Source organism: Calypte anna, chromosome 3 (genome assembly GCF_003957555.1).
Source record: "Calypte anna isolate BGI_N300 chromosome 3, bCalAnn1_v1.p, whole genome shotgun sequence".
In the NCBI taxonomy this organism is placed as follows: Eukaryota; Metazoa; Chordata; class Aves; order Apodiformes; family Trochilidae; genus Calypte; species Calypte anna.
The window spans coordinates 57,417,307-57,430,489 of NC_044246.1; the positions used below are offsets into that span (position 1 = coordinate 57,417,307).

The 13,183-nt window shown below is 42.5% G+C and overlaps 1 protein-coding gene across 7 annotated transcripts in view; it reads right to left on the reverse strand.

Moving 5' to 3' along the window:
* The window catches only part of ARFGEF3 (ARFGEF family member 3), an 87,290-nt gene extending 82,460 nt beyond the window's left edge, over window positions 1-4,830 (reverse strand). For 6 of the 7 annotated variants that reach the window (XM_030447873.1, XM_030447872.1, XM_030447871.1 and 3 more), the window contains exons 1-2: window positions 4,555-4,830; window positions 3,412-3,463 (exon numbers count right to left, since the gene is read on the reverse strand). In XM_030447873.1, the coding sequence (XP_030303733.1) occupies window positions 3,412-3,463; window positions 4,555-4,639 (137 nt within the window). In that variant the 5' untranslated portion in view covers window positions 4,640-4,830. The remainder of the gene's footprint in view (window positions 1-3,411; window positions 3,464-4,554) is intronic. The other variant, XM_030447874.1, reaches the window with a different exon arrangement.
* Window positions 4,831-13,183: the final 8,353 nt, after the last annotated feature.

The window sequence follows — 13,183 nt, forward strand, 5'->3', positions numbered from 1 at the left end:
GCATGGACTTCAGAAAACTAGCATGCTACCTGCCTGGTATTCAGTAATAGAAGCTCAGCACAGGAGTAGAAGCCATACACAGGTCAGGAGCAAGCCAGAACATAGATGCTAAGTAGGTAGCTGATACAACACACGTAAAAACAGCTGAACAAAACTAGTCACAGTCTGAGGAAATGCAAAGAGATAATTTGTCCTCCCCATTTTCAAGCTAAGATCACTTTCTTAAAAGAAAACATTAGGAAGAATTCCATCTAGGGGTCATCTAAAACCAGCAAATGGCCTTTTACTTTTTAAGGGGAAATAAACAGAATATACAGTTTATACCTTCTTATGATCAGACTTAATTCTTCAGTTCTAGAAGGAAACTTAATTAAGGGAATGGTCACCCTGTTAAAGAGCAGTAAGACTAGCACAACTCGCTAGTGGAAGCCAGATGCTGCTTTGTGGAGAAAGAGAGACAAAACTGATTGGAGTACTTATGAGATTCACCGTTTCTGAAACTGAGCCAGTATCTCTATTTCAACCAGACATGGCAGATGATCAATCTCTTTCCTCCATTTTCATTCTATATAGATGTGCCCTAGGTCATTAACTTCCCCAAATATACTGTAGAGAAGCACCAATACACTTTCCCTGTATTCAACATATTCAGGACAGATCAAACTTTCCTACTAAACAAGCTGGAGCATTTTCCCCACCATACACCACTCTAAATACCTGTTTAGCTGCTGCTCTTGGAAGAAACCTCACAAATACATTTCTTTCTCCTGAACCAGTTGGCACATTGTCTCTAACACTTTCAGTATATTAACACTGTGGCTCTCAGGTCTGAGTTGTGGACTAGGGTCACCCAGTGTGAAGATTATATCCATACCTTCATTCTAATCCTAGTATCACAGCATATTCCAGATCATACTGCCAGGCTATGCTACTACACTCAAAAACATTAGAGCAGAAAAGAAGGCAGATTAAAAGTGAATGAGCAGACAGGAGCTTGTCTGCATTACAGCAGATGATGCCATCAGCACCTGGATCAAGATGAAGCAAGTAAAGGACATGATCAGGATTCTTCATTTTGCACCCATCTTGGCTATATTTCTGCTCATTGCCATTGCTCTATTTTCAAGGCAATTCTTTTATAGTGTTCAGCACCTATCCATAACAGTGCTGTTTCTTAAGAAATATCGAGCAAAAATAACTTATATTTAATTAGCACAAGATGCAGATGAACTCTAGATGTGGCCCAGTGTGCTGATCTGGAGTCTGACAGTATAATAATATCTTATTAGCAAAGAATGAAGAGAAAACTCAGATTACCAAGTTACTGTTAGAGGCTGTGTGGCAGAACCATACAAAGAACCCACAACCAAAGCTTTTATTAAAATTCTCTAGTCCACCCTTCATTTTGTAAAACATCCAATAATACTGAGTCCATTGTTAGTGACAAGTCTAATGTTAAGAGCTTATTTCATCATAGCTACACCAGTGAAGGTATCAGATGTACTTAAAAAGATTAGGATTTACAATTTAAAAAACCCAGCCCAACTAAACAACTACAACATAAAAAACATTGGAGGAAGAATAGAAAAAAGGTAGGCATATCTGTAAAGAGGCAGTAGGTAGTGAAAAAGGGAGAAATATGGTAACAACTAAGTAATTTATAGGGAATGACAATAGTACTTAAAAATAGAGAGACTGTATGCTGTATTAAAGGTGGAGGGTGATAAACGGGAAGACAAAGAGCCAAGTTTTCTCCAGCCACAGTGCCAAGTAGGCATAATGTAATTGTAATGGAGCTACTCATCCAGCTGTTCTCAGCTGCCCAACCTATGTTGGAACTGCATGTGTCTGGCACTGGTCATGTCAGACCTGTGCTACATCTGTCTCCCACTGACTTGAGGCCTCCTGTGGACTGCAGCTGACAGCACTTCAGAGTAGCAGCAGAACTGCTCTTACTCCTTCCTCATTTGGTGATTACTCTGGAATAACTATCTCTTCAATCCTTGATTTTCCTTCCACAAAACTTCACAAGTGTATCTGACAGGAGCAGTTGGGATTTATGACTTATAAAAACATTCCAAGAAAAGTAATATTGTGGTAAAGAAGTGTCAGCTCTGCCAGCAGCTAATAGTGGGAATCTGGGAAGGCTACAGGAGAGGCCAATTTTATAGCAACACTTCTACATACTGTCTTATAAACTCATTCATCCCTGACTGAAGTACTTTTGAATACAAAGGGGTACCTTTGCATCTGGTAGACTTCAATCAATTTCTTCCATGGATTTGCTGAAGTGCTTTTTTAACCCATGTAAACTTTTAGTATCCATTACATTCTCTAATAAGGTAAGCTGTAACCGGAATGGAGTCTCTAGTCCGAGATCGAGGTGTCAATATGGTAGTATAGACTCGGAGGATGTGGTTTGAGTCTATTGCCCACAGCGAGGAACTAGCAAGATGGTCTGCTGCTATGGAAGCAACCAGCCACTCTCTCAACTAGCTCCAGAATGAGCTGCCTCAGTGGGTGTGAGCCTCACTATTTATTGGCCCCATGGTCTTGCACATGCTCCATAGGGGCCCTGCCCTGACTGGGCACAGGTGGAGTTGATAGCGGCTCACACCCACTTCCTGATGATCAGAGGCACCTGGTCGCTCTGTTCCACTACAGTAAGCCTATGCACTTAACATCTTAACTATACACTGCATGAAATAGCAACCTCTTGTTTGAACAGTGCACTTGCTAGTTTCTTCTGATGCATCTTAATGGTTCTGTCAGATGCAACAGTGAATAATTTTGCCCATTTACTTTTCCCATAGCAATCAGAATTTTCCAAATGAGATCTAAATAGCTCTACAAATGAGGGCAGTGCCACATCCCTCATTTTATAGGTGTACAAATGAAGGCAGAAAGACAGGAGAAGGCTGACTCAAAATAATCTATCAGGCTAAAGGAAGAGGTAGGCATAGAAACTGTATTTAAATCCTAGCCACTGTCCTAGCTATTTGATGATATAGCCTTCCATTCTCTAGGATATTTATTTGCAGTAAGCAGGAACTGATTTATAATTAAAAGACAACAAACAGTGAAAAGACTGAGAAGCATCATCATTTACACTGAAGGCTATAAGGAAAACTCTTTAGAGCAGAATACAGCCCTCCTTTCTAACAAAGTATCATCAACACCATACATACTCATGTATTTTTTAACTAGTTTCCTTACATTTCATTCATGGCTAGAGGCCAAGGGCTCATCAGCAAATTATCCACTACTATCAGCCTAAATATGTATATGCACAAACTAAAGAAATCATAAAGAATCAGCCCTCTCCTCTGTCTACCTCACTTTTAATTCAAATTTTAATTCATTTTTACAAATACTCACAGCTCCACGGGATTCAATGTTAAATATTCTTACCTTAGCTGATACGGAGGTATCTTGATAGCAGCATCAGGAGAATTCAAGATTTCTGTATAAACAAAGGAAACAATAGGGCTTTTAAAAGAAACTTCTGAGTTCAACCACAGTAATACATCTGGCTACAGTCTCTGAATTGATGATCCTAAAGTTTATACCTGCTCCAGCTGACAGAACAACAATCAGTGCTGCTCCAAGTCTCCAATGATTTGCATTAATCAGGCCAGCTGGTGCCCAAAGAGATGGCACAGAGTATCAGTGAACTCCCTTTCACATATCAGCATTTAAGCAGCACATATACTAAAACTGTGAACAGTATAGAGGATATTAGCATGGCTGCTGTGCCATAATAACACACAAGTAACAAACTGACCCATGGAAGAACATCAGGCTGAAAGGCCAGTAATAAGAGAGCAACAGGTAAAGGTACCAGAGTGCTGTAACTGTGTACAGATAAAACCCAAAAAGATAAAGCAATTTTAAGTATCATAGTTCTGCTGATGTAAGCTAAGGGTCTTGCTCCAGGTAGTTAGTGTCAAAAGCATTTCAAGTCACAGCCAATCTGGAAATGGATGGATGCTGAATGTATCTAAGCTCATATTCCTTTTAAGAACAACTCATTTATCATTATTTCCACTATACAACATGGTTAACAGCTCGTGGACTCAAGTGAAGAAAATCCAGCTTTTAAAATAGATGCCCGAACCTAAGTCAGCAGTGAAAACTGTACTGGCTTTTTTTCTGATGATTTGGGGGGATGGAGAAGGGGTGTGTGTGGGGGGGTATTTAGAGAAAAGATCCGCCGCCCCAACATACACAGAAACCGATCGCCGCTGGTTCCTGTATCTGCCTCGCAAGACCCACGAAGTAGACCCAGGAGGCGGGGGTGGCTGGAGACACGGGTGTTTCTCCGGGACCGCCAGCCCCACCAGCAATGCGGAGCTCCCGGACGCTTTGAACCGCCCGAGGCGGTCCGGTCACCCCGCACCTGCTGGGGGCTCAGCGGGCAGCGCCGAACAAGTTTGTTGAGGTCTCTCCACTCCTGACGTCCCAAGACCTCCCCGTCAGAGGGCCCTGCCCCGCTCCCCTGCGGGCAACCCGGCCGCGGAGGGGTCATCCCGACGCTGCTGCCCGCTCCCTTACCGATGGCACAGGTGCAGCTCTCCTTGATGGCCCTGTGCTTGCTCCCCGACGCCTCCTTCTGCAGCTTTCGGAGGATTTCTTCCATCTTGCCTCCTCCGGGATCCTCGCCTAGCCGCGGGGGTAGAGGAGCAGGCAGTGAAGGAGAGGTGAAAGGCGGTGCGGGTGGCAGAACGGTGCCGGCGCTGCCCCCGCCGCGGCCGTGCCTATGCGGGGACGGTGCGCGGTACCCCGCTGCCTCCCCGCCGCCGCTGATGAATCACGCAGAGCTCCATGGCGGGGACACGTCAGTTGTTGCCGCTGCGGAGTCCCTCCTCCGCCACCGCCTCCTCCTCCTCCTCCTCCTCCTTCCCCTCCTCCTGCTCTCCCACCCTGGGCAGGCCCCGGTGGCGCAGCCGGGATGGGAGAGGGTCTGGTCCCGCCCGCCGTAAGCACAGCCCGGCGGCTGCAGCCTCTCCCCGCCCCGAGAGCGCAGGGACCCTATTCCCGACGCCGGAGGGCGAGGCGGCAGCTGGTGCCGCCAGCCGTGGAGAGCCCGGGAAGCGGAGCGGAGGACGGCGCCACCGGCCCCGGGAGAGGAACATGGTGCGGGCGAGCTGCGGCCTGGCTGGTTGCCATGGCGACCGGCAGCCTGACCGGCGGGCGTGGGGCTCCGGCAGCCTCTGCCTGCCCTCAGAAAGCGGGAGGATTGCATTGGTGTCTGCCTGTGGTTTAGGCTCAGCGGTTCCCGCCGAGCGACTGGCGGGGTCGGGCGATGTGCCCATCTCCGGGGTTGGGAGATGCTGCTGAGCGCGGCCTGGGCTTGCAGGGCTGCATTCCTATCCCCTGCCCCGCCGTGCCGCAGCTTCTTTCCCCGCAGCCTTTCCGCAGGGCAGACCCTCTCCCCGGCAGCCCTCTGCGGAGCCACAGGCGCTGCCACACGGGGAGGGACACGGGGAGGCCGGGCTGCACCCCAAGGCGTGTGCAAGCGCTGGTCATCCTCTGCAATCAGTAAGATCAAATAAGCAGCTGCGAGCCGTGCAGGATCTGCGCCTTTATCCACAGCTTGCAGGTGCTGAGGGTCACGACTCAGCCGTGTCTCCTGTGCCTTGAGAAGAACGCACACCCCTGCATCCCCCCAGCCAGCCAGGGCTTTCTCCCCCTGCATGACAGAATAGCCACTGCGTGACAGACTAGCTCAGACCTTTCTCTGCAAGCCCTGAATGCTTTCTGCCCAGCACAACTCCTGCCCGCTTCAGTTTGCTCTTTACTGCCTTATCTCTAGGATATGCTACTTTCCCTTTTTATGTATCTGTTAATTTTAATTGTGGTTTAATGCAGTTGTCTTGTTGCAGAATCTCAAAAGATACAAGAGTGCAAACACACTAGAAAAAGCAGATTAAAAAAAAAGGCAGTCCAGGTAGCAGCTGGGGGTATTAAGGGTTGTGTCTCCTACTGCAAGTTGGATGAGTACCAATTGCAAATCGTCAGACACAATATTGGCACCTGCTGAAACAGCCATAGTATTTCCCATAGGATACTGGGCTTTCAAAGGCTCTCCCTTATCCAAATACCTACAGCAGCTGATACTGCTTGTGTTCAGAAGTATAATGAATGTATAATCCGTAGATGCATTTTAAGGCCATAGTGTAAAACTTGCATCTGAAGACGATGCCAGAAAGGTTCAGAGATACATCAGGAATGTCTAGAATTCAATTTTGTTTTGTTTTAATAAAACCGCAGCAGACCATTAAGCTTCAGATGCCAGGGCCTAAATCGTTCTCTAAGAAACTGGTAGTAGATGCCCAAAGTTTCTTATATTGGTCCATTCTCTGCCACTTCCATTGGAATGAAAAATACCGAATAGCTAGTGGCCTAAAAAGATACATATGTATCTGTTCATAGTAAGTAATTGTTGATTTTCAGGAAGCCACTGATGAAACAGAATTACCTTTGAATTTTAGATTATTTTTTAGCTATATACATTAATGCGAGTTAATTTCTCTGCGGTCTCTACAGTAAGTTCTTTGCAGCTGAAATCCTCATCAGAGCTACAGTGTTTTCATAGATGCTGGTGTCACTGAATCAAGACCTTTATTTTAATTTCATTCACTGTCCAATGTTTTCCAGCAAAATGGATTCTGTGCTGCTAAGCACTTTTTCCCAGTAGTTTTGGCAGCAGAATGAGAAAAATAAAGGTCATGCTCAGGCTCTCTAGAGCATCATAAGGTCTGCCTATAAGATGATGCAGATGGAAAAACAAGTAAGCCATGATGATAATTCCCCAGGAAATGTATGTCAGAGTACCATGAGTCAGCTTGCTGACACTTTTCATGTAAAGCCCACCATTTCTAAACGAACAGGAATCCATCAACAGTTGTCTCTGTTAATTTTTATATTATGTATTTGTTATTTACTTAAATAAACAGTAAACCACGTCCTACTGGAAGTCAGTTGCTGGCTGTGCTTTGAACAGGAAAGAGGTCACATTCATTCGTGTATTTTGTGCTCCCCTTCAAACCAAGTGGCCTAGAATGTCACAAGATCTGGAAGCAGGGGTTATGGCAAAGAAACCTTCTGTTTTCTGCCATGAAGACACAACTAAGCTTTCTGTGGTCAAGCTTACAGCTCATAAACTCCCCTTGCTCTGTCCTGACTGCTGAAAACCAGCAGCCTTCCACCATGGTAGAGGCTACCTAGGGACTATTTTGGGACTCCCACCTGGCAGTGCTACTGGTCTTTTGCATAACATGAATGCAGATAATATCTCAGGATATATCCACAGCTTTGAACACAGTATGCAAGCACAGCCAAGCTACTCAAGAAACCCAGAGTACTACATCTGTATTAGTATAATTCTTTGTCAAGGCTAATGACCAGAGTTAAGCAGCAGAATGTGGATGCCTTCAGTGATCTCCATGCTACTACAGCTTTGCTCCTTCCAGTAGCTGAGGAAAGCAATGTGGTGCTAGTTTAAATATCTTCCCATAGCAAATAGCTGTATTGCCTGTGCACACACCTGCCCTGTCACTCTAATCTTTGAGATCCTAAAAGTGAACAATCTGTACAGTGGAAAACTATGAAACAAATGTTATCACCTATGTTAGAGGTGATGAAGAATGTAATGTCATTGTCACTCATGTATTTACTGTGCTCTGGACATTTTAACAATGTGCTTGGTCAGAATCTCATTGTACACTGTAGAGGCTGGATAATATGGACCAAAATGATGGGCTGTGTCCCTGAGAAATTCCAGTTTAATGACAAAATACTTAGAAATTATGACAGGAAAAACACTGGGTTCCATGTTTCAAAAATGGTGCTTAGACAGATTTTCCCAAATTACTCTTTTCCCAGAAGCACCCCCATGACTACACTGACCAGAACTTCAAAAGAAGCTCAGGTTTGGTTTTCATTGGGAAGCTCTGAATGTGTGACTTTCTATATGTAGGAAGAAGGGCTCAAAAATCCTGAAGCTATGAGGACTGTAGCTGGGATGTGGGCTCGCAAGCACCTTTGTGTCACCTTATCCCAGAGACAGGTACCCTTCCTTCCCTCTCCCAGAGGGCAGCAAGGTTCAAGAGAAGCAAGACCCCTGTGGGGGGTTTGTTTTCAGTTTTGGTTGTCTAGACTGTAACCACACCAATGATCATAGGGTGGCATCTGTCATTTTTTGCCTGATTACACAGTGAGTTACCAGAGGCAAGCTAAGTGCCTGGTGAGGTTGTTGCAGAGGAGGTGCTGCTTTCTCCACCCTTCAGAGGTGACCTTGCTGAACAAAGGCAAAGTACTGCAAAGCACAGTGATAAGAGGAGCTGCTGAGAACAGGGATTACTGAGTTAGGGACAGAAACTCCTCTGGAGTGGGAGCTGTGAATAAAGCTAGCATATACTTAGGACTTTCAACATAACCTTACATCATTTATTCTGTAAAGTACAATTGAAGCAAAATTAAAGTATTGACATCCATAGCTGGACAGAAATAAGAGACAAGGCTCTGGCTTTGCTGAGACATGGTTTCTGCAAAGGCAGAGGAAAAGAAAAAAATCCCCTTAACTGCCTTCATTCTACCATAATTTTCTCATCACTCTGCAGAATTGCAGAGGCAAATGAGGAGGGTGTGAGGAACATGGACACAGCTATTCTGTGACCAAAGTCCTTTTTACCCACTAGCTTATTTCTGACCAAAGTTAGTTAGGGATTCTTAAAGAAAGGGTAGAAAGAGTACAGAGCCCCTTCCTCTGGTAAATTCTCCCAATTTATGTTAATTTACAGACTAGGTATTTCCTGAGACAGTGGCTTTATGTATTCCAATAAGATCTGGCATACTTTTATTCTATGAATGTATCTAATTTACAAATTTTTATGCTTTAGACTTTCAAAACCATCCTGTGGCAGGAAGTTCCACAGCTGAGTTGCACACAAACACAAGAAAATGCTTTTTTGTAGAATTTTAGCTTCTTTTTGCTTTGTTTTTTGATGCTACCTGGGTTTTGTACTGTGATAAACACTGTGTAAGCATTCCCTGTTCATCTTCTCCCCACCACTTGTGATTCCTTATGCACTGAGCGTATTCATCCTCAGCTGTTTTTAATCCAGCCTACAGTGGACCATTTTATTTAATATTTCTTCCTATATGACCTTTGGTCATACTGATTCTCCTTCTCTATACCATTTCCAGTTCTGAAATACAGGAGTTTGGAGAGATGACTCAATACATAGGAAAAGGCAGCATGAAGATTTGACATGTAAAAGTTCTCTTTTTGCCCATCAGACTGAAAACCTCTGTTGAAAATGCATCAAGGAGACAGGAAATTACAAGTAACCGTGGAGTTAAGCTCAGTATCACAAAAGTTGCAAGTTGGCCAGGGAGCTAAACTTTGGAGGACTCCTTGTATTCCACTTTACTCCCTGTAATTCTCATAGTCTTAATCTATGGAAAGAGAGTTTAAAAGTCCAACAGCCTTATATTCAGGGGCTGAAAGCAGAAGTCAGGTTTGTACCATTTGTATCATCATGTATGTAGAATATTCAAACTCTCTGAAGCTGCATCAAGAAAGAGACTGATCTGATAACTTGTCATAAAGCTGTATGAAGTGTAGGTCACTCCGAGTTACAAATGCATATTTGAGGCCATAAAATTCTTTGAAATCTGATGTAGATATTGACTGAGAAAAAGGTGTCTCTCATTATGAAGCAACAAAGCCACCATGGTATTTGCAGCTGTCAGATGCTTGTGTTGCAAAGTCAAGAAAGGTCAATAAGACCTAACTACATCTCTGCCAGTGAAGAAATGGATTGTGATTAGTATATCCTGCTTGCTGTTAGGAATGCATGAGTTGAAGTCCTAGAAGTATTCCTAGAAAAGCTGAAATTGTGCAAGTTTTCAACCCAATATGCTCCTTTTAAAATAGATGAATAGATTTTCATTCTGCTATTTCAAATTTTAATGTATGGCTCCTCTGTGACAGATCCCTAGGTTCATTAAGTATAGTGCAAAGCAAAAAAGAAGCACAAATGGGCAGGTTAAATAGAAGTTTATTTAATAGCATTGATTTGCAGATTCTGTTCTGCCACAGATGGATAACTCTGAAATTAGCTCTCTGGTTTCAGGGAAATGTTGTCAGTTTTACAATGAAATAATTCAAAGCAGAGCCTTCTTTTTATGCATTCATATATTATTCATATATAAAGATGAAGCATAGGAAAATTTTTCCCTTCTCTATGCTCTCCCCAAACTCTCTGAGATGTGGTTTGACTCCTTTAGTCAGTAGTGCTTATCTTGCCAATTTAAGATTAAAGATTAAGACCAATTTAAAGATTAAAAGCATAGAATGTTCTCAATTAAGAGAGCAAGTTAGCTCCAGAACATAGTTTGATCCTATTGAGTTTGGTTTTTTATTCTCAGTAATACATGGGAAATTATTTCAATAAAGGCAATCACTGGACTCCAAGAGCTCCTCCAAATAGTGTAAGGATCTGTAAGTCCCTGCATGGTCTTGTCCCTGCAGACACTATTTCTCATCATCTCAAAGGCAGAGTATGTTCAATGCTTCCAATGTGAATTAGGAGAGTTAATGACTTATCCATATCTCTGCCATCCGGCTGGGCACAGGACTAAGTTCTTGGTTTTGACACTTGAATTGCAAATTAACAGTAAAGTAATCCTGTAAGTAGACCTGTGGTATATTCACACATTTGGAGGCTTTCTTGGAAATTTTTTCATGAGAACAGTTTGCTATAAACTGACCAACAAACTTGCTTCTTGAGGGATGTCCTTTTATATTTCACTACCAGTATTAATCAATGTGAAATCAATGTGTAGACTGCTGTTGGCATCTATTTTCTGGAGATGTAATCAGAAGGAATATAGCATCCAGCTTCCAACTTGCTAAGAGTGGACAGTAATTGCTTCTAAGTCATGATCTGAAATCCAGTGCTGAGTGTATTGAACCCCACAAAATGTCTCATTACAGCAGTAGTCACACAAGCACACAGCCTTGTAGGCTTGAGGGAGAGCACCTTTATCCAAAAGTCTTTTTTAAGGCTTTTGGAAGTTGCTTTTACATCAAATGGAAAATCCAGCAGAAAGACACAGTGTTTCCCAACATGTACTTTAAAAAGGGATTTCAAAGTTCTCTGCAGAGTTCTGTGTTTGGATTTTACCAGCTTCCAGATTAAGGATACTGTCTACAAAGGGAAAACATTGGGGAAAAAGCGATCTTATAACCAAGTCTACAGATTCATCTGGTTTCTTGTATTGAAACTGCGTTCCTTGTTATTTATAATATACAATAGAGTAAACAGGAAGAAAAGAAAAAAGAGTAAAATGTTTTGGACATTATTGCAATGATGTTCCTTTAAAGAACAATTACTATTTATAGGGATGAAATGTGAATATATTTTGTTGGCTTGATCTTAAACATACCCAGCAGTAACCTTGCTTTCAGTACTACTGTAGACCCCACAGATTTCAGCAGCACAAGACTGGACTTATGCAACTCTTTTCCTTCATGTTTTTTGCCACAACTACAACCAGCAGAACTGTCTGATTTCAGGTCTGACTGATATGAAAAGAGGTGTGTGTGTGTCCTACTATAGCCCTTTACTTTTGCAATGTTCTCTGCCTCCTTTGATCTGAAAGAGTTTGGGTTGCTGCATGGTAGCTGCACTGGTTTCTTCATATTTTATTTTATTTTTCTGGGCCTGTAAGTATCAGGGAGATAAGAATAATAATATGACAGACCATTGGACTGAAGAGGATTATTCTCTGGCATATAGGATAGGGTATCTTTTTTTCCTTTCAGGTACTTTATTTCTCAGAATAATTTTATGACATACTAAATAAATAAATAAAAAAAGACATTAGATCTTAATACAGAAGTTTTTCTGTGTAAAAGATAATAGTGAATATTCAGACATGTACCATAACATTTGACATTTAGCTTGTATTAAAGATGCTCTGAATTAATATTGCTATGGTTTCCTGACAGTTAGTTTGCAAGAGCTGATTACTCTCTCCTCTTTTCTTTTTCATCTGCCTTTGCTATGTTATCTAATACATTCTTATATTTAATTAGAATGTACACACAAAAGCACAGCTATTAAAAGAAGGTGCAGTCTGTGCATTGTGATAACATCTAGATGTTTATCCAGTTTCATGCTTCCTCACAGTCCCAGCCTCCATATTCAAACTACTGAGTTCTGCTCTAACTCCTCCATTTGTCACATCTCCTCTCTTTCTGCAGATACCTTCAGCTATTCTCAGTGCCTTCCTGTCACATGCTTCTTGCCAAGACAGTTCTTATTTTATGAGCATCAGCCTGCCTTACCCCTTGCAAACATCTAACCTTAGTCAGCCCTTTTGGTCGATGTTTTTTTTTCTTTAAAAACCACAAAATCTACGCCTTTGTACCTCTTTAGAATTAGATGGAATATTCCTGTATGTGGGACAGTTCTTGCCTAAATTAAGACTTGAGCTATGTATTACTGCCTTACTCTCCATTTAGGACATGAGTAACCAATTTACGTGTAGGTTGGGCACTGCTAAGTTACACAGACACTATTATGGTAAAAGATAAGCAAAGCTGCTTGCTCTCAGCTCCTGCTTCACATGCTGGTGGCTGCCTACAGGTGTGCAGGTTTACAAATACAGGAAAGCTGGTGTTTAGTCCCCTGCAGTGTAGTGTATTAGCATGTAACTATAAAAGACACTGAAGCTTCAGAGATTTTAGCTGATAAAAACTAGTGACCTTACTGAACATGTGTAGACTGATTTTCTGAAATTTGGACAAGTTTTCAACAATGCAGCAAAAACCACAACCCTGATACATAAGCCACTCATACACTTCGTTTTAATTCTTCATGACAACAAACAGGGACAGTACATCTTCTCAGTGAATGGTTATCAGATCATAATAACATTGGCAAAACATTATCTTATCTCTTTTGTCTAGAAACAGTGAAACTGATCTGGTCAAAATGCAAAGCAATCACCTCTGCTTTCATCCAGATGGAAGATTTCAGCTCCAGTTAATATTTAGCAAAGGATGTGAAAATGAGATTGTACTATGGCAGTTGCCAGGTAACCTTAAAGTAGTCCCTCCTGTAATGCCAGACAACTTTATAAAGGACATATATATTACAGGTACAGT